Genomic DNA, 26688 nt, shown 5'->3' with positions numbered 1-26688 from the left:
TTTAGAGGAGAGAATAGTGTAAATATGTACTTTCTTTCCTTTTTATTGTATAGGCAGCAAGGAGACCTGAGCTGAAGAAAATTGAGGTAAATAATTTAAGTCAATGAATCACATTTTAAAATAACAAATATGAACTTTTTTTGTATTGATGATTGCGATACTTGTATATTTCTTCTATTTCTCTGAAACAAATCCTATTAGTAAAAAATATAACTTTACATTTTCATTTTTTTTGTTTCAGATTTGCAGCTACATCTTGCATCTCTGCAAATCTGAACAACCTTGAGTTGGGCAATTGATAAATATTTAAATGTTATGTTTAATCAATTCAGATACCATACAATTATTATTGTTCTGATTATTTATTTTCAGCTTTCTTCAAAGGAGCAAAAAACAATACCGGAAAATCTACCACTCCCAACAGACACATACAAGCTGAAATATCTGCAATATGAAGCAGAAATGAAAGAGGGATATAAACAGTATTCTCAGAGACTTGCGAAAAAGAAGATAAATAATAACCTGTTTCATGAACTTCCAGGCAAGATAGCTGAAAAAAAGGTAATGTTCATACATTACCCATACGTACTGTAACAACTCTACCTAAAATATTGTAAGGAGATTGGCTTCACTAAAGCAAGTGTAGTGCATAAGGCATAATATGGACAGTCTAGAGCAGGGGTTCCCCTGGGGTGTGAAACGATATTTCAGGTGGTTGAAAACTTGGGTTTAGAAATTTTAAAATTATAGTGTATGTGCATAATTTATTGCTGTTATTTCAAACTTTTGTAAGGGGTGTGAGAATTTATCAGAAGTGTTCTAGGGGCGTGGGGTAAAAAAAAGGTTGGGAACCGATGATCTAGAGGATAGATTTTTGTTATGGACTAATGTAGGAGTTAAGCTCCCCCCCCCCCCCAAATTTTGCTTTTTCCAACATCTGCCTATTCAACTACATTTTCCCCTTTGAAACTCATTGTATTTTTCTCTTTGTTTTATAGTTCTATGTTCCATTTCTTTGCATTTTAATTTGGATATAGTTGCCTGGCTAATTTGCTGTTCTCATTTTTGTCCTTGGTGATTTGTGAATTTATACTGATAAGTCATCTTACCATACTGCTGCTTATTTAGTCTTTCAGGTTGATTCCTTGATCTGAGGGTTGCTATCTGGGCTTGGTTGTTTTCTTGCAGACATTTTATTACTCAAACTATTACACCATCAGTGCTAGTAAGGAGTTGCGTTTGCTCTCAGTTTATGTTCTAGTGCCTTGCCCTGTCAGTGTTGGTAGGGTGGTCTTAGAGGTTCTTTGGTTGGGCTGTTACTGTTGGTTTGTTTGGCAGTTTCTTGATTGGGATATTGTTTACTTGATTGTTAGTTTGAGATTAATCTTGAAAATAATCTATGCTTATCTAGGAGCTGATTGCTGGTGAAGTGCTTAGGTCTTTTTGTTCCCTTTTTGGCTTGATGATTGTCTCTTTTGCATAGTCTATAGATATTGTTTATGTCTATATGCCTATTGATGGCTAATTTGTCAGGGTGCCAGGCTTCTAGAAATTCCCTAGCGTTTTTGGACTTGGCTTAGTCTAGGATGGTCACAGTTTCCCAATTGAAACTAAGGTTAAGTCTGTCCATATCTTGTGAAATTAAAAAGTTTTCAGCATGTCTTCTAACTGCTAGTTGGTGTTCATGGATGCGTTCTGCCAGCCTTCTGCTTGTTTGTCCTACATAGTGTTTGTTGCAGTCATTACATTGTATGTTGTAGATGACTCCTGTTATTTCTTCTGGGGCTGCTGGGTCTTTTGGTTTGCTTGGGATGTTTTGAAAGACTTTAGTTGGCTTGTGTGCTATTCTGATTCCATATGGTTGTAGTAATTTCTTAGTTATGTGAATATTCAGCAATTCTTGTAAGGTCAGAGATAACATTAAAATGTTTTGCATAATGGGTTTTTATTTATTTTAATAGAAACAATTGCTGTATACAAGACTTATGAATGTCTCAGTATTTATATTCTTTTGAATTTTTGAAGAAGGGAGGTTAGATATAGGAAATATATATAGGTTACTTCCTGTGCACATTTTAGCAGCAATGAATTAAAATGAAATAAATAATAGTGATAACACTCACTGGAATCACCAATTTCATCCAAATATTATGTTTTGTTTCTATATAGGATTTACAATCAGAAAATCAAAGAATGGATGAATTCACAGTTCTTGATGAGAAAGCCCTTTTACAGCAAGGTTATACAAACAAACCATACACTATGCAGCATAGCATAAGAAAATTGGATGTTGTAAGTTTAATAGGATAAATTAAAGTGCTAGAAAATTAGCATATATTCTTATAATTAAGCAATGTAAATAACTAAATTTAACTCAATATCACTTGATATAGTGCCCTTCTAGTTTAAGTACACATATAATAATTTTTTATTGTGCACAAATGAAATGGAACCAGATTGGTCTAGTGGTTAAGGCACCAGGTTAGAAAGTGTAATATTGTGAATTCTAGTCCCATTTTAACCATGAAAGCCAGGTGGGTGACTTTGGGACAGTCATTCTCTCTCAGCCCAACCCACCTCAAAGGATTGTTATTGTGGGGAAATTAGGAGGAGGAAGATGTATTAGATATTTGTCTTCTTGAGTTATTTTAAAAATTTATTTTCCATTAAGAATTTAAACAAAACATTACTTCAATAATTTGAAACTCTGAGTTTAACATGTATCAAGGTGGCATAGAATCAGTTTCATGTCAGTGAGCATATTCATGTTTATGCATAGATTGATGGCTGAATAGATATTAAAATATTTCTTTATTAGATTTATATTCTTCCTTTCATTCAGAAAAGCAAGGCAGTGTCCATAATGCTATGTCTTATTTCTCTTCAAACAGCTTTGTGAGGTGATTTTCAGAGAAAATAATTCTCAAAGTCAGTCAGAGGATTTCTGTCTGTGGGTAGAATAGAACCTGAGTCTCCTGGTGCAATTTTTTAACAAATACACAATGAGTAAATTTTACTATAATCACAGTTTAGGATAAGTAATTATGTCTGACTCCAATCTGAAAAAAAAGTGATACTATTTTTAGAATTTCCTGTTGATGAAGTCTGCCCATATTGTAGCTATTTAAATTAAATGCAGTTCAATAAAAATGATGTTTTTTCATAGATTAAGATACTGGGTTAATTATTGGTAAAATCTAATAACAAGGCAGCATTTTATATCTGTTGTATTTTTAAAATAACAGTCCTCACTGCTTCTTGTTAAGAGTGCTAAATCTTCCGGTTTGCCGAGGCAGCTGCTCCGGATGTTCAGAAGGCGAGTTCTGTCTTCTGCATCTGTTTTTGCTCCACTGGGGGACTCTGGAAAGGGTCGAAAGTTACCCTGTAGGGACGATGAGCAAGGAGGGGACCCCTGCTTGATCACAGGAGGGCAGCAGCTTTTCCGCTTGATCCGGGGAAGCCCTCTAAACTGGTGAGGAAAGACCAGCCATAGTAATATGGCCCGTCATTAGGCTGCAGACAGCCGAAGTCAAACTTACTACCAAGTACTTTGAAAGCAACACAGATGAAACTGGGTGAGATCTGATCTTCTCTTTACCCTAAGTACTTTCTCTTCCTGTAAAAGCTGCCTGAATTATTTTTCCCCCTGTGAGGAGAGAGGGAAGGGATTTCCTATCCCACCCTCTAAGAATAACTGCGTCTGACTACCCAGGGGAATTAAAGCATTAAAAGAACAACTTTAATTTAATTGGATTTATATGTTCTTGAAACTTTTTATTGGAGACTCTTGTTTTTATCTACAAAAAAGAAATAAAATTGGAAAAAAAGACTATAAAAATTTTGGACTCAAAAAACCTTAAATGGCATCAGTGACATCTTGTGACGAAGTTTGGTAATACAACTTGTTATTTCATAAAAGAGATTTGGCTCGAAGCCCAGACCTTAGATAAAACCTTTCTGAACTTGGTACCACCTGTGAGAGACTTAGCTGTAGGAGAACAGCTGGGCAGCATAACTGATCTACTTGAACTGTGAATGTAAACCTTTACTGACTCTCAGAGAGTTATATGTGGGAAACTGCTTTCCTATCTCTTTATTTGAAGAATATTGGTCACTATGTGAGATGTTGAAATACCTTGGATTATAAAATCTTGCTTGATAAACATCTTTTACTAGAAAGACTATAAACACGTGAAAGATGGATGAGATCAGGAAAAGATTCTTTCCATGTTGAAAGCAATACATGAAACCATTCTTTTAGCTTGTGATAAAATAAGACTTAACATAAAAGATCAAGACGCCAGCTTAGATACACAAACCCAAACTTTGACTACAATCAAAGAACCTATAATGCAGAAGATAACAGAAGAAATGGGACAATCAAATATTAAGACAGAGGACTCAATTGACCAACAAATACAGCCGATGGAAAATCCAAAAAAGGAAGTGACAACACTGAAAATGGAAATGACTTTCTATATAAACAAGAAGAAATTTGAAAAAGAAGAACAGATTGAATGGAAGACAAACATATCAGGCCAAGCATGGGGAATTGGAATAACAGGGAGACAACCTAATGACTACAAATGGGCTAGTTCTTCCCAAAAAATGGCAATTAAATGGTCTCCTTTATTTCAAATAACATATATAATAACAAAGGGAGATCTATTTGACCATCTAAAAGCACGATATGGAAGCCTAGTTGGCAAAGGAAGAGAGCCAGAATAAGGTTGAAGAAAATTGGGGTTTTGACTTATTAGAGAGGATTTCACATTATTAATTAGAGGATTAAAGGGAGAAGTTGAGATAAGAGGAATTCTGGCCATTAGATTTAAAATACTTGGAAATTAGTTGAAAATAAGGACTTTATCTGTTTAATATTTAAAAATTAGACCTAAAAGGAAAAAGAAAATTAATTATTATGGATATGTTTCATTTATTGATTAACCCAGGTAATATACATAATGGTTTTGATTTATTAAAGGGGATATTGTATTATTAAGTAGATGGTTTAATATGGTGGGAAATAGATAACTTTTAGGAAATAGAACAATATTCAAATAGATAAAATGTGTATTTTGGATATTAGATTTTGTTATGAATTGAGATAAGGGAAATTTTAATTACCTAAGGCTTGAAATTTATAAATATCAAGGGTTAAATTGGAATATTGATGAGAAACTAAAAATTGGGTAAAAATTAATAACAGGATATGGATTGTTTATGAAGATTGAATGTAATTAAAATACATATATGCTAAAAATTTATTGATAAATGTAACAATGATGTTCTTATTGAGTTGATATAATAAGAACTGTACTAGCTTGAATACGAGACAGTAAATGTTAAGAGAAAAAGAGAAGAAATATTTGATGTTGCAACTTGAGATTTGTACTAAAGACTTTGTTATCGAATTATTGATTAACCCAGTCACCACGTTGCTTTTTAAATACCTAAATGTAAAATTGGAAAATTAATATTTTTTTAAAAAAACAGAATGCTAAATTTATTGCACTTTTAACAATACTGTTGAAAGTATTTAAAAAGTATTTTTATTCTGTTCAATGGTTATTTTGCAGGAAGAAGTAGCAGCAGAAAGAAAAAAACAAGCTGTGGTAGAACAAGTCATGTTAGATCAATTGTGTAGGTAAGATAATAAAATGCCAATTAATTAGCTACAAAAGTACTAATATATAGCAGGGCTATGTATTTCTTTTGAAAAAGATGGTTCAGAACTAGCAGAAGTACATACAAAACTATATTGTTGAATCAAAGTAGCCCCTTTTTTCTCATAATATTGTGGTTGCTTCTGGTCATCTTCACATATCTAGTTAATTTGCTGGTAAAAATAAGATGACCATTGCTAATTCATAAACCATTGTTTACAAACCACAGTGGGTTACTTGGAATTACTTGATATACAAAGTCAAACCTAAACAAATGTCATTGTTATTTAATACAATATGTGAACCCAGTATTTGAAGAGCAGAGAATCATGCTTCCATGTGATAAGAAATATCACAGTAGCTGAGTAGCAAATAGATGGGGGGGGGAGGAGCAAAAAAGATGTTAAATATGTTGGGAAGATTTGTTCCATTTCTCCTCATCCTCCCACAAGTCATCTGTTGTATGCTGATTTATTTACTTTATAGTTCTCTGAACATCAAAGTTCAGTGGATCAGTGAATATGAGACCAATTTGTGGAACTAAATTGTAAGATCAAATATCTGGTTATAAAGGGGAATTAAAAGACAACAGTATTGCTTACTACATGCTGTTTGGTTAATTGTGTGACTTGTTTATTTATTTTGTTTGATTTATTTATAAGACTTAAAACACAACTCTAAGTGGCTCACAACAACAATCAAAATTACAGTAATAGAAACAACAAAATTATGCCTCAATCATCCTTGTCCAGTACAGCCAAAAAAACCATTCCTGGGCATCTAATCTCCTTCTGTCCCAATCTTGGGGGAAGAACAAGCATAGTTTTAGACTAAGATATAATACCCAGTATCATTCTCTGTGGCCCAATTCAAAGCCTAGAAGAATGTTGTTAAAGATATCCTAGCCATTGACAGATCCATCAGGATCAAAAGAATCACACATTTTTGTCTTTTTGTTTTTATGAGGGTTATTTGTCAGAATGGCTGATTGCTTCTTTCCCCAAACTATGCCTGAACTCAGATTGAAGGGGTTTGAGCTAATGATGTTATCCAAAAACATCTATATTCACACCGCTATCATCCTTCCTTGCCCAGAAGGTATTTGTAGTTTAGCAGCAGTTGGCAAATGCTTTGGATCCAGAGAGGGCTAAGGAGTGGAAAGACAATTAGGTGCCACCAGTTCCTCATGCTTTCGCTACTCCCTGGATCTACCAGCCAACTACTCTGGGCTGGTTCAAGTGACACCTAGATGGATGAGGTCAAGAAAACAGGTGAAAGGACTGCTATAATCATCTTATTAAAATATTTAGACTTCACATTTTGAACAATCACAGTGCATGAGCAATACTATACATTAGCATCACATAGTGTACTGGATATCTGTGTTCACTGTATCAGAAGCAGATCTGTGTAGTATCTGACACTTGCATGTTTTTGTGAACTCCAACATTAGACTTTATGAGATAGATAACAATTTATATGAATATGTAATATTCATAATACTTGGGTATTGCTAACAAAGATGATAATGTATAGTGTATTTATACTCCTATCAGTGCAATCTAGAAAAGTTGCAATGTATATAGTACAATTTAAGCACTTTTATGTTACTTGAAAAGTATTAGTAATTTTATTGTTATTTTTCTGATTGTACAACACTTATTTAACTTGTAAAATTTAACAATTTAAAAAACTTGAAAAAAATGAAATAGGTTTATATCTTAATTTGATAAAACTAATTCTGTATTTTTTTAGAGCTGTGATAAGTGATCCAGAGCAAAATGGAAATTCAGATACTTACAAGAAGGATCCTGTTCTTCCAGGGTTAAGCACAGCACCTCTGCGCTTTAGAAAAAGAACATTACATGAAACAAAGTAAGCAATGTTACACTATATTGCTTTATGGATAATGTCCTCAAAATTATTTTCATTATGAAGCTTTCATTAATTTTAGATTGTGTACCTAAATATCTTGATTCTCCATAAATGAGAATCTCTATATTTTTTAAAATAAAATCTGTTTTTCGTAATAATAATATTTATCTAACAATGGTTTTAGCTCTTTTTAAAGCTTTCCTGCCTTTCACTATATGTTTAAATTATAATGTATTATTCATCATTTTACAGACATGAAATAAATTAAAGTAAATTAGTATACTATTGCTCCCATGAGCCAAGAAGGCCTATGATTATTAGTTTCATTATTTGTGGCTCATGCCTTTATGCAATTCATTTGTAAAAGATCTGTTACTTTGGAGCATTTTAATCAACTAGGATACAATTCATTTTTTAATTAAAAATAGAAAAAAGGAAGACCTGATAGAATTTTATAAAGCACTATGATGAAATTAAATAGGTAGTGGGTTCTCCCCAATTTACTAGTAGAATCTGGGGTCATCCACTTACACTGAATGAAGGGGGATCTGCATAGTCAAAATGATGTATTTAATATGAATATTTAAGATGTTCATCTATAAAATTAGTTGCCACATAATGAGATGATAGATTCCAACTTATCATAAATTCATAGATGACAAGACTGTCAAATCACTATTAACCATGTAACATCAAAGAAGCATGCTTTTAAAAATCAATTGTTCTGAGAAAGTCTAGAATAGTGCTTCCGATTAGTATTTAATTAGACATGGCTGGAAATAGATTAATCATGACTGGAAGCTGGATATGAAAATTAAATAGACCATTAATTCCAACTGCTTTGCTATGTTAAATCTGTTTTTATATCTGTTTTTATAAAATTGTAATCCCCCATCTAAAATATAATATGCTGTATTCGAGATATGTGGGATTTTTTTTTCCAAATGAACTAATCAGGAGTAGTGTTTCAGATATACTGTCATTGGACCTAGTGATCCACATGTATGTGCAATCCATACAATGGCTATGTTGATTTTTGTTGGTGTATTGTTTTTACTTTGGCTATAGATTGCACGTATACAGGTAACCTGAGTTACGAGTGTTCGAAGTTATGCGATCAGTGCTCTCTAGTGTTTACGAGCAAGTCCCAAAATTACAAATATTGCAGCACCATGGCAGTCGTTCGTCCTTACGAGTGACTGCAGTGGCACTGCAACATTCACCATATACCCCCACACTCCTCACAACTTCCCCCTTCCTTCCTGCCACACCGGAGTCACTTACCTTACAAAATCTGTCTCCTCTCTGCTGCTCCACCACCAGCAGCTTGGATGCAGGTGCAAGGGGACTCACCCGCAATGCCTCTCCGCTCAGTTGAAGGCTTTGTTCCTGCCCTCAAACTAAGGCCAGCGCATGCGAGCAGTACACCCAGGTCATGGATGGTATTGGTTCCTGCACCTTGCTGACTACAATTCGACGCTTTCCCCCATAGGCATGCAAACAAAGCAACCACTTCCCCCCTAGAATGGAAGCTTCCGGGGGCCATGATCTCTTTTGCAGAGAATTTGTGTTTGAACTCATGCAGTAATACGGCATCCAGGAGCTTCCATTGTTGGTGCAAAAAGCGTTTCCAAGCCGACTCTTCTCTTCCTCAAAGGGAAAGAAACTGAAGCAGAGAGGAGACAGATTTTGCAAGGTAAGTGACTCTGGCGTGGCAGGAAGGGAGGGAGAAGCATGAGGTATCTCAGTGGGTCAAGGGGGCTTTGGGGGCCTGTTCCATCACTAGGCCCCCCCTCCATGGCCTTCCCCACCGTGAGATACCTCATGTGCACTATACGAGCCGCGTGTGTCTTAATGAGCAAGGGAGTGATCTCGTTCGAGGTACGAGATTCACTCCCATAAGTTTTCGAGTTACGAATGGAATGTGCAGGCTCCATTACACTCGTAACTCGAGGACTACCTGTATTTTTGTTTTCATTGATTTTATGGGGTTTTTTTTCTATTTTAATCATTATTAGTAGCTTCCTATAGTCATGAGTTTGAGATGGGCAGTGATATAAATTGAAATAAATGAATAAATAAAATATTCCATCAGTTTCTTTTCTGGCTACACTGAATGGTGTTTGCTTCTTAATATATACTAGTTTTGTAATGTCTCCCTTATGTCCGTTCAACTGTACGTTCAGGCAACCAAGAACTAAGATTTTGATTAGTATTGATATCTGCTAGAAAGATTAAAAAGGCTTCAGATTCTTGAAGATACTACTCATAAGCAGTGAAAATATACACAATTCTATAGTTCCAGTGAAATATATAAATCTGTATATAATACTTAAGCTTATTTGTAGTGGCAGTAATCAGCATTTAGGTTTTGTCTTTGCTGTATCTTTTCATGATAACTCTATTGAACTCTATTCAGGAACATGTCTATTCTACAAGCAGCTGGCATACAAAATGACTTACTTGCATAGAATATAATATATATTTTTCTTACAGAATTAAGACTAGGTCAGCACTGACTGAAAATATGCTTTCTAACAAATTACGATTTGATGGTAGATTAATATCAAGGTATGCCTACAAAACTTTTAAATATTGTTTTCTACTCAGAAGTTACTGAGTATGCTACTTCCATAACCACATCTTAGTTTAATTGTTTTCTAATAAAATAGCATAGCAATATTACAGTTTACATTAGACTTTTATCTATTCTTATGTATATTTCATGTTGATCTGCTGTATGCACATTTTATGAAATCATAATCAGGTGTTAGACTGATGATAAAATGCTGATTTCCCTGTGTATGTACACAGGAGGGATAAACTAGTAAATAGAATTGGTGTCCTTTAACTGATTGTTGTGGATCTTGTGAATATAATCATTTACTCTATTAATCTTTCCCCCTTATGTCGTGGTCCAGCAGTATGATCTATTGCAGCAGTTGTTCATCAACATTATTTTTACCTTAAATACTAAATACTAAAATATGTAATGTTTGGTCCTTAGATCTGTTAATTAGGTGGAGCTTTGAGACACTGAAAGTAGAGCACTTATACATAGTGGGCCTACTTGGAAATAATATGCATTCCCCAATTCTCATATTCTGATCAGGATTAGTGGAGAACTCTCAGCAGAAGAACACATTGGTTAAATTTATATTACACAAACTATAGTAACATGAGATTTGCTTAAAATGTAATATTTTTTCTGTCTGGTTGGCACTTAAGGATTCATTCTGCTTTATTTTTAAGAAATCTAATACTTTTTTTCCGTTATAGAAATGGACGTGATGCTTGTCGAGAACTGATTGGATTTTACTTTGCTTATGACAAATCTTTAACTATATATGAATATAGAAAGTTTGGTAAAAATAGGTATGTGTGTGTGTGTGTGTGTAAAAATCTCAGAATTTTATTCAGCCATTAATACTTAGTAAAATCACTTCAAGGTTTTTTTTGTTTTAATTTCATACAGAATAAATGCTCTACCATTCATTCTGAAGGGTATTTATATGCATCAGCGTGGACAGAGGAAAGGAAAACCATACAGTCTTAATGATTTCTTTGTTGTAAGTATTCTAAATCTGGATAGGAGGAAAGTATGAACAACTTTTTGTTTTCCAGAAACTGCATGATTGCTGGGTAATGGGTTTGAGCCATGCAAGTATATGAACAAATAAACAGGGTGGAGAGAAATAGAGTGTTTTTACAGGAGTAAGGGAACAAAATACTTTTAAAAGCTAGAGGTCGAGATAGAAACCAAAGTTTGGACAGACCATAACCCAATAAAAATGATCTGGAAAGGAACTAAGAAAAAACTAAGATGGTCTCTGAATAAATCCATACTAAAAGAAAAAGAATTTTTACAATTAGCAACAAGGGAAATAGAATTTTTCTTCAAAATAAACAAGAAAGAAGAAACCTCCCTCCAAAATGTGTGGGACATGGCCAAAGCATATTTTAGAAGCTTGGACATAACTTATGCTGTTAAAAAGAATAAAGAAAAGAAACAACTACAGTTAAAGTTGAAAGAAGAACTTAATAAATTGGAACTTGAGCTACAAATTGACCCACAAAAGAAAGTTCTTAAGAGACAAATGGAAATAATAAAACATAAATTAAATCTAAGTGAGATGGATATAATGGCACAGAAGATTAAATGGTTTAAACAGAACTTTTTTGAAAATGCCAATAAGCCAGGAAGATGGCTAGCATACAGATTGAAGAAAGAAAAAGAAAAAAGAATGATAAATAAGCTACAAGACTCAAAAGGAGAGTTACACTTCCACAATGATGCAATGAAAAAAATTATTAAGGCCTATTACGAGACACTTTACAAGGCAGAGGTGATCTCTAAAGAGGGAATACAGGCCTATATGAAAGAAATTGACTTGCCAAAAGTCCTGGAGAACATCCGAAATATACTAAATGGGAAAATATCAGTGATGGAGATTGTAGAAGCTATAAAAAGGCCAAAAAAAAAGATAAGACTCTGGGCCCAGATGGACTGCCTGCAGAATTTTATGTAGCACTACAAGATATATTAAGCCCGATCTTGAAGAAATTGTGTAATGAAATTTTTTCAGAGACAAAAATACCAAACTCGTGGACTGAAGCTAATATCACTTTGATACCTAAAGAAGACACTGACCCCACACAAATAAAAAACTATAGACCAATATCGTTACTAAATGTGGATTATAAATTTTTTGCCTCGATAATGGCAGAAAGAATTAAGAAATTCCTGATTGAATTTATCCATACAGACCAAAATGATTTTTTACCTAAAAGACAGATAAAAAATAATTTAAGGATCATCTTAAACGTTTTGGAATACTATGAAAATCATCCAGGGAAACAGATGGCATTGATATTTCTTGATGCGCAAAAAGCCTTTAACAATTTAAATTGGCAATTTATGTTCCAACAGCTGATGTTGGAACATAAGTTTTAACAAAAAACTTAACAGACAAACAGAAAATCCAATTCACAAAAAAGACAAATGCAAATAGTCAAAAAGTTAAATACTTAGGTATTTATTTAACATCAAGATGTATAACATTAAAAGAAGATAATTATGAAAGACTGTTGAAACAAATAAAATTAGATTTGGAAAAGTGGAAAAACCTTCAACTGAAGAATAGGAAGAATAGCGACAGTGAAAATGAGTGTCCTACCGAAGCTACTTTTCTTATTTCAAACAATTCCTGTAAAACTTGGAAAGATATTTTTTGATGATTTAAATGCAACAATATTGAGATTCATATGGCAAGGGAAAAAATCACGAATTAAAGTTAAAATGTTACAAGAAGCTAAAGATAGTGGAGAATTTGGACTCCCGGATTGGAGACTCTATTATCAAGCAGCCATTTTACCATGGCTCAAAGAATGGATAACGTTGAGAAATAAAAGACTTCTCTACCTAGAGGGGCATGACCTACAACTGGGTTGGCATGCCTTCCTGTGGTATGGGAAAAATAAAATACACAGATATTTTCAAAACCATGCTATAAGGAATGTACTGTTTCTAGAATGGGAGAGAATTAAACAAAACATTTATATTAAAATACCAGAGTGGCTTTCAACAATGGAAGCTTTTGCTTACACAAATTTAATTAACTATGACAAACTTGTTACCTACAAAGACATTTTGGACAAGAATGGAAAACTTAAAGATAGGCAAGACCTACAACAACAAGGTATTGACTTAGCATGGTGGCCTTATTTGCAAATCCAAACAAAATATGAGAAAGATGTAAAGACAATGGGATTTTATAAAGAACAGATAGAATTTGACCAAATACTCTTGAAAAGAGATGAAAACTTGATTAAGAAACTTTATAGATTTCTGCTAAATTGGAAGATGGAAGAAGAACAAGTAAAAGAAGCAATGATAGTATGGGCAATTTTTTTTGGATATTCTATAGGAGTGATGGTGAACCTTTTAGAGACTGAGTGCCCAAACTGTAACCCAAAACCCACTTATTTATCGCAAAGTGCCAGGGCTGCATCAGTATTGTGCCCTCAGGGCGGGTGGGGGGCTTGGCCCACTGGGTGGGCGTGGCTGCAGTAGTCACGGCGGACTGGGTGAGCATGGCCTGGGCCAGTCCCTCGCCATCCCCGGGGGGCCAATGCTGTTTGCTCGCTCACTTCCTGCCCTGTCACTTCCAAATGCCACGTGCTCGCTAACTCTGGCAAACTCTGCTGGGGCAACAATGCATGTGCCCACAGAGAGGGCTCTGAGTGCCGCCTCTGGCACGCATGCCATAGGTTCGCCACCACTGTTCTATAGACTTAGAAGATTGGCTAAAGCTATGGGATAGAAATATTAAATTCACCAAAGCAGCTTCACATAAAGAAAACTTATATAAAATGTTTTATAGATGGCACATGACACCAGTAAAACTAGCGAAAATGTTTAAAAATGTTTCGAATAATTGTTGGAAATGTAATCAAAAGCCAGGTACTTACTACCATCCCATACACAGGAGGGGTAGTACCTCTGGTGTAGGGCATGTCGTGCCTCTTTAGGGCAGCTCGTACACCTTTGGTCCTCACCTGACACTCAGCTCTCACCTGTGGCTCCTGGTAGCTGTTACATGCGCAGCGGCCACACCCTGGGCAACAGCTTCGACAGGCTGGCTAAACCAGGTTGAGAGTAGCCATTGTGTCTTTGACACTCGGTGAGTAAGGGATTTGTCTATCCCGAGCATGTGAAGACAGACTCTGGTGGATTGAACGGATGAGATCTATTAAAATAGAACCAACGGTCATGAAGGCAGTTTCTGCAAGTGATGTGGTACGCTGAGAGCACGGCAAGACACGAAAGATGCCCTGGTCAACCACTGCGCCCAGCCCATCTCCAACTGTCTCGACTTTTGTCCTTCCATTGGAATAAGATGGAATCTGGGAAGAGAGAGTGAGGCTGACTATGCGCACCTCTCCCTCACTTAAATCCAATCCACGCGCAAGTCTTGACATCTTGATTTTCCCTAATTCTGACAAATCTTAAAGTCCTGTGGCGATAGGCGAGTGAAGAAGCAGCAGGTGTGGAATCACTGGGAGCTGTGGACGCGGACCTGAACACAGGCAGCTCAGGTCTAATGGTCGCTTCTTGCTGATGAAGCAAAGCTGGATTCGGCGTCTATCAGTGACTGAGCAGCCCTCTTTAGGATCACACTGCTCACCTCCGTAGTATGAGGAAGGGGCTAGAAAATGTGCCCTAAACATTGTTGCTTCCTTCAAACCCTGTCCAACCTACCGCGGTTGGAGGGGATCCCATTTCATGCAGTCGAAATACAGAATTTAAGACGAAACACAAGGTGTTACCACTTACTATTGGTACATGGAATGTACGTACGCTCCAAGACAATCCATTAGCAGATCGCCCAGAAAGAAGAACAACTCTGGTAGCCAGAGAGCTTGCAAGATTTAACAGTGACATTGCGGCCCTGTGTGAAACTCGTCTAGCCAATGAAGGTCAGCTCACAGAAACAGGAGGCGGTTACACATTGGATGTAGGATGTGGATGTAGCAGTGACCAACGTTGTGAGTCTGGAGTTGGCTTAGCGGTTAAGAACCATCTTGTTCGCCAACTTGCCAGTCTTCCTAAGGGTGTGAATGATCGACTCATGACACTGCATCTCCCATTACTAAGTGGAAAGCAAGCCACATTGATCAGTGCCTATGCACCCACAATGACAAATCCAGATGAAGGACAAGTTTTATGAAGATATTGATGCTCTACTTTCCTCCATGAAGCGCACCGATAGGCTGATTTTACTTGGCGATTTCAACGCGAGAGTGGGGTCCGATCATTCTACCTGGGATGGCGTTATTGGTAAAAATGGAATTGGCACGTATAATAGCAATGGTCTGTTACTATTGAAAACATGTACTGCTCATGATCTGGTCATTACTAATACTATCTTTCGCCTGCCTACTCGTAAAAAGACGTCCTGGATGCACCCACGCTCCAGGCACTGGCATCTCATTGATTATGTCATTGTGCGAAGGAAAGACATGCACGATGTAAGAGTAACTAAGGCTATGCCGAGTGCTGACTGCTGGACTGATCATAGACTCATCATTTCCAAGTTAAATATTCACATCAAGCCAAAGAATCGTCCACAGGGAAACAGAGTTGTGATGAAAAAGATCAACGTCAGTACACTGGAAAACCCTGACGTAGTAGTTTCATTAGTAAAAGATCTTGACAATCAACTCCTGGAGCTGCAAATACAGGAAAATACTGAGAAGGACTGGGAATGTTTCCGGGACATCTTGCACTCTTCTGCACTTAAGGTTCTTGGACCTTCAAATAGGAAGCAGCAGGACTGGTTTGATGAAAATGATGAAGAGATTAAGGCCTTGCTTACTGAAAAACATCATCTCTACCGTGCTCATCAGAATGACCCATCGTCAACTGCAAAGAAAAATGCTTTTATAAACACTCGCAGGATTGTACAGAGCAAGCTCCGCAAGATGCAGGACTCCTAGCTGAGTGCCAAAGCAGATGAAATCCAGAAGTTTGCTGATAGAGGTGATCTCAAACGATTCTATGAAGCCCTTAGATCCCTGTATGGACCTCAGCCCTTAGGAAGATCTCCTTTACTGGATTCGAGTGGTACTAAGCTTAAAGTTTACCAGGCAGCAGTGCTAACTACCCTGATGTATACTAGTGAGATCTGGACAGTGTACAGGAGGCATGTTAGGCAACTGAACTACTTCCACATGACTTGCCTTCATAGAATTCTGAGGATCCGGTGGCAGGATAAGATACCAGACACAGATGTCCTCCCCAGAGCAGGCCTATCATCAGTTTATACTCTGTTGATGAAAGCCCAGATGCGCTGGGCAGGCCATGTCATAAGGATGCCAGATCATCGCATCCCTAAACAGCTCTTCTATGGTGAGCTGTCTCAAGGAAAACGATCGCACGGGGGACAAAAGAAGCGATATAAAGACACGCTGAAAGCCTCTCTCAAGTCCCTAGATATTAACATCATCTCTTGGGAACTTCTGGCACATGATCGACCGACATGGCATACCTTGGTGTACCAGGGTTGCCAGACATATGAACACAGAAGGACAATCTTGGCACAAGAGAAGCAAGCACTCCGCAAAGCCAGAGCTGTAAATGCTGAAGTAACAGTGTCTACATTTCTTTGTTCAGTATGTAGCAGAACATTCCGTGCTAACATCGGTCTTATCAGCCACCTATGGACACATCGTTGATGTCTCATAATCCACAAGATGTCAAGGTCCTCATCAAAATCGATGGACGAACACTTACTGTCCCAGTGCAAAAAAAAAAAAAAAATGGTTTAAGACTCATACATGGCTGGAAAAGATGACTAAAATACAGATAGAATTCAGGCCAGAACTGTTTTTGTTAGGAATATTAAGATCCAATTATGGGAAAGAGAATGAGTATTTAATATTACATATATTGACAGCTGCGAGAATACTATTTGCCCAGTTTTGGAAAAATGAAAATATACCATCTGATGAGATTATAATTAGGAAAATTTTAGAATGTACAGAAATGGACAGACTAACCCTAGAGATTAAAGAAAAAGAAGACTCAGTCTATTTTAAAACATAGGAAAATTTGTACCAATGGTTAGCAAAATGAACTGGCGAGAAATGATTGTGAAATTTAATAAGATGAATGATATTTACTGATTAATTGATACTCTTTATGATCACTGTTATTCTTATTGACTATAGCTATTTACTATCATATTAATTATTGTTACTGAATATTTGTATCCAGACAATAGTCTGCTTACTAAACCGTGGAAATGTTACTGGGGGCAACCCCATTGTTGTACCTACCTTTATCCCAACCCCATTCCCGAGCCTTACCTGGAACCCCAATACCTACTGTATATTGACCCTATCGCTCTCCTATCCTTATAAAACCTAATAAAATATTGTTAAAAAAAAGAAATAGAGTGTTTTTATAGGAGTAAGGGAAGAAAATACTTTTAAAAGCTAGAATTGTCTTACGTATCACTGGTACAGTTTTGCTTCTAGAGGCCTTTTGCGCTGGAAGAAGCACAGAACATTTCTCATACTAAGGAAGGATGGTGTTCCTTCCCTGTAAACAGAAGAATGTGATGGTCTTAAGAATTATTTCTGCTTGAAATAATTGAATACGAACAGGTCAAAAACTATTTATTTTCAGTGATCCTGACCAAAATCTACTGTACCTGTGCTGGAACATATTTTTTTCCCACTTGTTATTGTTTAGTTGCTAAGTTGTGTCCAGTTCTTTACTCCCCATGGACCATAGCACATCATGCTCCCCTGTCCTCCACTATCTGGTGGAGTTTGCCCAAATTCATGTTAATTGCATCAGTGCACTGTCTAACCATCTCATCTTCTACTGTCCCCTTCTCCTTTTGCCTTTAATCTTTCCCAACATCAGGGTCTTTTCCCAAAAATCCTCCCTTCTCATTAAGTGGCCAAAATATTTGAGATCAGTTTCAGTATCTGTCCTTCCAAAGTATAGTCAGAATTGATTTCCTGTAGGATTGACTGATTTGATTTCCTTGCAGGGACTCTCAAGAATCTTCTCCAGCACCATAATTTCAAAGCATCAATTCTTTAGTGCTCAGCCTTTCTTATGGTCCAACTCTCACAGCCTACATCACTATTGGGAATCATAGCTTTGACTATATGAACCTTTGTCAGCAATGTGATGTCTCTGCTTTTTAATATGCTGCTTAGGTTTGCCATAGCTTTCCTCCCAAGGAGCAAGTGTCTTTTAATTTCATGGCTGCAGATAACAGTGCAGTGATCCTGAAGTCCAAGAAAATAAAATCTGTCATTGCTTCCATTTCTTCCCCTTCTATTTGCCAGGAGATTATGGGACCAGATGTCATGATCTTAGTGTTTTAATATTGAGTTTCAAGCCAACTTTTGCAGTCTCCTGTTTCACCCCCATCAAGAGGCTCTTTAGTTCCTCTTCTCTTTCTGCCATTAGAGTGGTATTGTCTGCATATCTGAGGTTGTTGATATTTCTTCCGGCAATCTTAATTCCGGCTTGTGATTCATCCATCCTGTCCTTTTGCAAAGTGTACTCTGCATATAAGTTAAGCAGGCTGACAATATGCAGCCTTGTTATACTCCTTTATCTATTTTGAAGCAATCAGTTGTTCCATGTCCAGTTCTAACTGTTGCTTCTTGACCCATGTACAGGCTTCTTGGGAGACAGGTAAGGTGGTCTGATATTCCCATCTCAAAGCCTTTAGCATAGTCAATGAAGCAGAAGTAGCTGTTTTTCTGGAACTTTCTTGCTTTCTCCATAATCCAGCAAATGTTGGCAATTTGATCTCTAGTTCCTCTGCCTCTTTGAAGCCCAGCTTGTACTTCTTCCTTCTACTACTTGCTAATTAAATTTGTTTCAAAGGGTATAGATAGAATTCATTGCAGGCTGGTTTGTGATTGTCAGTAATGGGTAGGCAATGATACTTTATTTTCAATTGTTGCTTTCATTTTTTTTTGTTGAATATTTTCTGTGTTCATTGTTAGATGGATTATTAATATGATTTTTCAAACTGATTTAATGTATTCAGAGAATGCAGGCAGACATTTATTCTGATAACATTGCTTATATCCACAACCAAAGTAATATTCAGAAAGATCTCACCCGAATTCTTTAGTTGCAAACTAAATAAAAAATTTCTTGTTTTTAAATTGCTTTAAGGCTACATATCTTCCCTTTGCCACAAGAGGGCAGACGGGCAATTGAAGATTACTGAGCATAATGTGTACTATCTTTTATAATTAAATGAATAGAATTGCATGGCTTCTTAAGGTGATTAATCATTATTTATTTCATTTGATAAAGCATAAACCAAATTTTTATCAGAGTGTTGAGAATCAAAAAGTATCTATTGGAACTTCTAAAAACTGAGAAATTTACTGGTATAGGCGTTTATATCCGGTTTCTGTTGGGTAATATTGAGCTTTAGGATTTAAGTTTATAGACCATGGGGACTAAACCCTGAAGCTCAACTGTGCCCAACAAAGGAATTTCTTTCAAAATATCTTTTTTAGAATTCAAGAAATTATTACTAATAACAGTATAGCAGTGATGTTCATTAGAGGAACTGCACATTCCTCTATAATGGAATGTGTACATAGAATTATTTGTCACTGTATTAACCTGACAGTAATTTGGATAACAAAACAATATTAGAACATTTGGAATTTACAGCATAACATCTTGAAAGTATGAATTTGTACTTTAAACTGAAGAAATGTTAACTACAACAGATAACATAGTGCTCTATATCCCTAATACAATCATTCAATCAATATCAGAATGAAGAATACTTATGTCTTAATAAATGCATACATTGGATGCTGATATATAGTCTCTGATGTGGCTATAAGTGATAATAGCAAGAACCTCTAGTCATGATTAGCAACCCATGACAACTATTTCTACCTGTTGGGAATCTGTGTAGATTTTCATAGACTGAAAAATATACTGTCCACATACTATGCATTTTATTTTATGTTTGTCAACATCTTCATATATACAGCTGATTAAGAGGAAAAAAAATAAACCAATTAAAAGAAAAAATACAAGAGGTATTCATCTGGAATTACTATACGAAAATGTCTATATGGATTTTGTTCCTGATTCTCTAAAGATTATAGATTTCTCAGAATTACATATTTTTTCTATACAAAGGATGCTACAACACATCTGCATACAACTGGACGTAGACTAATTGAATCAAGATATTACTTTCAATTTATCAAATGAGCTACAAAAGAACTTAATGACTTAAAAATATTTTCCTGTTATATGAGAAACAAAATTGTTCTGTTCTGTTCATATATTCTGATAAGAAATTCAACTCTTAACCCTGAATAAATTCTGCTTCCCCGGGATCTAAAAAGGATATTTTAGTCTTGAAATTTATAATCCTGAACTCCAACTCTTCTCAACTGTGCCATATTAAGTCCAGAGGCAATAAGTACAACAGTCAAAATCATGGAAGTTAGGTGTTATCTGTTAGTAAATAAAAGCATTGTGAGAGAAAAGTGGCTTATTTAGAAAAGATCATTCAGAGAATGAGGGAGAATAAACAAAATATTAATATATAACTGGGAAGGCGTGCAGCAGAAAAGATAACTGAAGACAGAACAGTAGACAGATGCTGTCCATTAAGATTACTGTCTTTGCAGAAAACTGGAGGGATAACATAGAAGATTTGGTCTGGTTTGACATCATGCTTTCTAGTTTCTCAAAGTCAGACATATTTGAAATAATTCATCTCTTTAATATTGTACTGATATTTTGTGGAATAGACTTTTAAATCATTTTTATATTATTGATCACAGGGAGCAGACCTAACTTTTTTGAGCCTTCAACATCCTGGCCTTCCTGAAAGTATTAAGCGGAAACCATTGTTTACAATCCGTGTCACAAATATTGATGGAATGGCTAGAACTTTTCTAAAGTAAGTGGAATTAGAGTATCTGCTCATGAATCCTCTTTGTTGATCAAAAATATTTTCTATATCTGTTGGCTTGAGGGTTTGTTTGTATTTCTCCAGCATAAATGTTAATACCTGATTAGAGGTACACATAGTAGAATGTTACTATATGACTGGGTGTTTGTAGAAGATAGAAACTCCTCCAGAACATAGAAAAAATGTGTAAGTACATCTAACATTACTTATATTATAGTTACTGTTTCTAAAAAGTACAATTTTGAATTTGTTTGAAGAGAGATATCATACAATTAAAAATATCTTTTTTTTCATTGCTTTTAATGAAAAAAGCTAATCTTCCACTCAAATTGCAGGTTTATATAATTAAAACAAAAAAGAATTGCAGAACTGTATGTAATGTAGGTCCCTCAGAAATATTGAAACTATATGTCCAAGAATTCCAAATCAGTTCTTAATACATGTGAAGAACATGTGATTATTTAACACTAGTTTAATAGTTTCATTTCAAAAGTGGGAATTAATTGGCAATTACATTATTGTTTATAAAAGAAAACCTGTAAATAGAGGAAAAAAATTACTGTAATGGATATTTCATGCTTCTTCCTGATTCTTGTAGCTCTTTCTAGAACTTTAATGATAGTCTAATAAATGTAAGAGATTAGAAATAAATCAATAGTAGTTATTTGGAGTAAGAAAAAGAATATGCTATAATCTTTAAAAATAGCAGATTAGAAGATATAGTAACTGAGATAATACATCATTTTGATATAAGATAAGATAACTTTTATTGACATTTTTTTTACTGTGGGCACAACGGCACACATCAAAAATGAAATTTAGTTGCCCGCTCCCAAAGTGAAACACATACATGACACACACCTAAACATACTATGAACAACATATGTATAGACCCACACTCCTACATATATGTAGCAAATACATATTGAATATTTTCCATCTTGAATATATAACGGAAAGAGGAAGCTTAAGAGTTCACAAGGTTAATGCTGTATGGAATGAAACTATGGCTGAATCTGGATGTTCTGCTTCAGATACCATGAAGCCTCCTCCCAGAAGGTAACGAAAACAGGTCATGAAGAGGATGTGTAGTGTCCCAGATAATCTTACGGACCCTGCTCAAGCAGCACTTCTGTGCTATGTCCTGGATGGAAGGGAGGGAACTGCCAATGATCTTTTCGGCCATTCTCACCACTCTCTGCACTGCCTTCCTGTCTGAAGCAGTGATGCTTTCAAACCAAACTGTGATGCTGTATGACAGGATGCTCTCGATCATCCCCCTGTAGAAAGTGGTCAGGACAGACATATATAATGTAGTTTATTTGGCTTTGCCTTGGTATGTTTTATGAATCTAGAGATTATGAGTAGTAAATTATAAGGTGTAAATCATATTTTTGGCTTAGTATATTTGCATATCATAGGTACTTATCCTATGGTGGCTTGTTCAATAATGCATAATTAGACAGTCTGTGAATTGGGCCAGCAAGTAGGAGCAGGAATACTAAAGATTTATATAAAATGGGTGTTGGCTAGGATCTTGCTAATCTATTAATCAGACCATCAAAGAAACATCCTTGTCATATTAAGGAACTCTAGGAAGTAAAGATAAGAAGATAGATGTGGCCTTAGCTAGACATGACATGATACATTTTGAATGAGTGATTGCTAGTACCTCTTTGTGGGCCCATTGTTAAAAGAAAGTTCAGAAATAGTTTGTACAGATTATGGCTACTAAAGTGAAAACTGGTAAGATGGAGAAAGATCATATATATTCTGTACCTTCTAATGGGATATTTCTAGTACTACTGATTAAAAAGCACAGTGTGGTTTTTTTGTCTTTGCAGATTTAATAGATTTATTAAATGTTTTTAGGTAATGCCTGACTGAAACTCCATTTAATGTATTTTTTTCTGGTCTGGAGTCCTATATGGCTGTGTTTAGCTGTCACTTTAATTTCCTACAGTATTCACATAATAACCCTGTGATGCAATGTAGAAAATTAACAGCAGTTCCAGGCTGTCTTGGTACTAGTGGGGGGTGGTGAAATCAAAAGTGCATGCCAGAATAAACAAACAATGAAAAACACAAATCAAGGACCTGGACCTGGCTTTGATATGAAGCCTAATATAATGTGAAGTATAAAATAGCTTTGATGCTATCACACAGTAATAACACAAATCCCCTTCCTGTTTCATATCTTCTATTATCTCTGACTAGAAAATATACCCAAATGAGATTATTTGATGTAACTCTCAAGATTTAGCTTGAACAAGTTAAGACTTGGTTTCTTTTAATTCAGAATATTTCTGAACTTGTTTTTTTAAATACGTATACTCAAAAACTGGAATTCATCTCTTTTGATAAGGTGAAATTACTTATCTTTTGGATGTTTCACATGTGTACTAATCTGGTTAACAGGTAGTTAATCATCAATCTGGGCTATCCCTTGTTCAAGCTGAGTGAGTTTTAATAATCACATGCACTGGGTAAGCAAATAACCCCTAAGAGTCTGTATTTCAAAAGCTGTCTCACCTTTCAAGATTAAATACAGAGGTCTCTTCATTGCATCCATGAAGCCATCTACAATGTATTCCTGCATAAAATACTTTCATGTCTGGCTAGATTTGGGAGGCTCATTTTAAACCTTAGAATAAGTTTATTTCAAAGTTTTTAGATACTATAAATATATATAAAATATTTTACAAGTCAAAAAAATCTGTTTTTCCTAATTTATATGTAAAATATAATATATATCTGTGAAAGTAATCTTCTGTATTTATGACTGCTTAACAAATGCATATATTATAGGATGTATAATATAGAAAATGAGAAACATCCTATCAAGGAAGAAGATGATTGGAAAAAAACTTTGAGGAATATTCAAGGTTTGTATATTCTGTTTGCTAGAAATTCTTGTCTATGAGTTCTGTAAAAATATTTTCATGGAACCTAGATTGTACTTTATGTAGTAATTGTATTACAGTATAGTTTCAGAAAAGGCTTTTGATTGTAGGTAATATAATTTTTTGATACAGAAAAAAATAGTGTGAATTTTCTTTGATATTAGCAATCTTCTATCAGAATGGGATAATTCTTTATATGCAGAATATCCTAGGATAAATTCTGAACATCTCTAGTAATTTCCTTGTATAGCAGAATTAGAAAATAATTCTTCTTCAGCTTATCATACTATATCACTAAAAGGCAATATTGAGGTAGATTAGGTCACACTTTTACATATTTGAAAACAATTACTGTACTTAAGAGAAAGAAGCATAATTTTAATCAACCATTTTAAATTCTTATCTAGATAATTTGAGACCAAAATTAAGTAAAAGAGGAGTTCGTATTGTTTCAGGAGTAGGAAAATATTTTCGTGAATTGGACAAGAAGCAAAATGGAAATATTACAAAAGCAGACTACAAACAAGCTCTAAAAGTATTTCATTTAGAAGTGACTGAAGAGGTATGTCAAAATCCTTATATAAGAGAGTAGATACAATTTAATAGGCATTACTTCAACATTGTGGTATGTAATTCATGAGCAATTTGCAAAGATTGAAAAATACAATTTCCTGAAAAGGAATAGGCCAGACAAAGTGGGAGGATGAGATAACATTGTATGTGAAGAACACACATGCTTTTAGAGGTTTGGGAACTTAAGAAACTCCAAATTAGAGTTTTCATATGAGGGGAAAAAAAAAACAGTGATATTGCAGGATGGGCTTTGGACCATTTAGCCAGGCAGAAGATCTTGATAATACCGTCCAGGACCAAAGTACAAGGCTTTCATGGTTTTGGGCTATTTTGCATTGTGCTTTTATAGTCATTATATTTATTGCTTACTTTCATATGTGTTTCAATCTGATGCTACCCCACACAAAGTTATAATTTGGGCAGTATGAATGCATGCATGCATAAATGAGAAATATAATACTAATAGAATCTTAGTTACTTGGACGTTTATGGAAACTAATTGTTGAGCTTGGGGAATAGTACAATTGCCCCATAGGCAGGACCAGCCTGCTGCTTATTTTCTCTGCTTACTTTTAGGCCATATTTTCTTTCTGTTGACAGGCCCCTGTGGCCTACCTGAGCCTACTATGGGTTTTATGTGTCCTTCATTCTTAAAGTAGCTTCAAAGAATGTTCTTCTTGCACTTTCTGAAAACCCCATTCTTGCATAATTTTCAGAAGCTCCAGAGATTGTGTAAGAGCACAGCCCTCTCACACAACTTTTGATGGGTCTAAAGGCTGCATGACAGCACACCCCATTCTTGCACTCTCTAGCCTCCAAAAATTGCACAAGAAAAGGACACATTTTGAGAATAATTATTGGGTGTTGGTGAACACTTGGCATGTCATCCAAAACATAGTGATGTATCATTTTTGACATGCATGTTATAGGTTCACCATCACTGTTCTAGCCAATAGAAGACAGCTGTAACATAAGCTGGGGATGAATTACTTACTTGATTGTTGCTGCTATAGTGAATATGAAGAAAGTGAATGAAGCTAGTCTCTCTCTCCCCTTCCACAACCTTTTGTTTGAACTGCTGCTTTGGTGAAATCTGAAACATTAAATACTAAAGTTTGTATTTTAATATTTACATCAGTTTTTAAAGAAATGCACAATTTTCAAATGAATACCCTGAAGCATTAATTTGAGTTTTGCTAATGTCATGGTACTTATTTTGTTAGTTAGGTATGCAGCGTTTAATTTGACTTTGTATTTTAAATTTAGGAATTTGAATCTTTATGGTTAATTCTACATGATGACAATAATGGTGAAATTGATTATACTGAATTTATTCGTGCTATTCTTGGAGAAATGAATGAATACAGAAAAATATTTGTTAGGAAAGTAAGTAATCTTATTTTAAGACTATAATTCATGTATTAAAAGTTGAATACTCTTAATCTGTATAATGCTTTACTGGATTTTTTTTAGCGGGAGAATGTCAAGATTTGGTTTATTGTGAGAAAAGTCTTTCTGTGTCATTTGAAGAAAATTGTCAGTGTGAAAGTAAGTGAGTCAGTGAGAAAATTCTTTACTGTTTATGCAACAGGGAAAAATGTGCTAAGAAATTGATAGTGTTAACAAAAAACACATTCAGATTTCTAAGTAGAAAATATATTTATTGTTATAAGATACTGATTGAACAAAACTTACTGTCATGAGGAAATTTTAAAAGCTTACTTGCACTGATGTTAATTTCAATTAGGTGTACCCAATTACTTCTTTAATTTCTCTTTTTCCAAACATTTATGTAAAGTCGGGTATTCCACAAATATAAAGTCTATATGTAGCACGTTGATATAATTTTGCTAATATTACTTTATTTTCACGTAAAAATACCAGATGTATATAAACATTTTTTCCATATATCTGATGCTCACATTTTTTTTCTGATTATGTTTAGGCTTATATGAAGCTAGATTACAATAAAACTGGCAGAGTCCCTATGGTAGATATCAAGAAATGTTATTGTGCTAGAAAACATCCTCAAGTTATAGCAGGTATCTATATACTACTAAAACTTTTGTTGTCATGACCTTTAACTAGGTGAAACAGTGCATTAGAAGGGCAACATTTTTTGAAACTAGGTACCTCAAATCAGCTAATTTACAGATCTAAAATCTGGGACCC

General features: G+C 35.2%; 1 protein-coding gene across 7 annotated transcripts in view; it reads left to right on the top strand.

Annotated features, from left to right (window-relative positions):
• The window catches only part of CAPS2 (calcyphosine 2), a 47383-nt gene that overhangs the window by 12152 nt on the left and 8543 nt on the right, over positions 1-26688 (top strand). For 4 of the 7 annotated variants that reach the window (XM_039342309.1, XM_039342311.1, XM_039342313.1 and 1 more), the window contains exons 6-19: positions 54-86; positions 373-561; positions 2170-2292; positions 5580-5647; positions 7422-7541; positions 10038-10112; positions 10821-10916; positions 11017-11110; positions 20910-21028; positions 23849-23925; positions 24351-24505; positions 25783-25902; positions 25990-26064; positions 26462-26558. In XM_039342309.1, coding sequence (XP_039198243.1) covers positions 54-86; positions 373-561; positions 2170-2292; positions 5580-5647; positions 7422-7541; positions 10038-10112; positions 10821-10916; positions 11017-11110; positions 20910-21028; positions 23849-23925; positions 24351-24505; positions 25783-25902; positions 25990-26064; positions 26462-26558 — 1441 coding nt within the window. The remainder of the gene's footprint in view (positions 1-53; positions 87-372; positions 562-2169; positions 2293-5579; positions 5648-7421; positions 7542-10037; positions 10113-10820; positions 10917-11016; positions 11111-20909; positions 21029-23848; positions 23926-24350; positions 24506-25782; positions 25903-25989; positions 26065-26461; positions 26559-26688) is intronic. The other 3 variants (XM_039342315.1, XM_039342314.1, XM_039342316.1) reach the window with 3 other exon arrangements.

Source organism: Crotalus tigris, unplaced genomic scaffold (assembly GCF_016545835.1).
Source record: "Crotalus tigris isolate CLP2741 ecotype Arizona unplaced genomic scaffold, ASM1654583v1 scf7180000017785.2122318, whole genome shotgun sequence".
Classification (NCBI taxonomy): Eukaryota; Metazoa; Chordata; class Lepidosauria; order Squamata; family Viperidae; genus Crotalus; species Crotalus tigris.
Note: the sequence above shows the minus strand (reverse complement) of the source record. Positions and strands in the feature narration are given on the sequence as shown.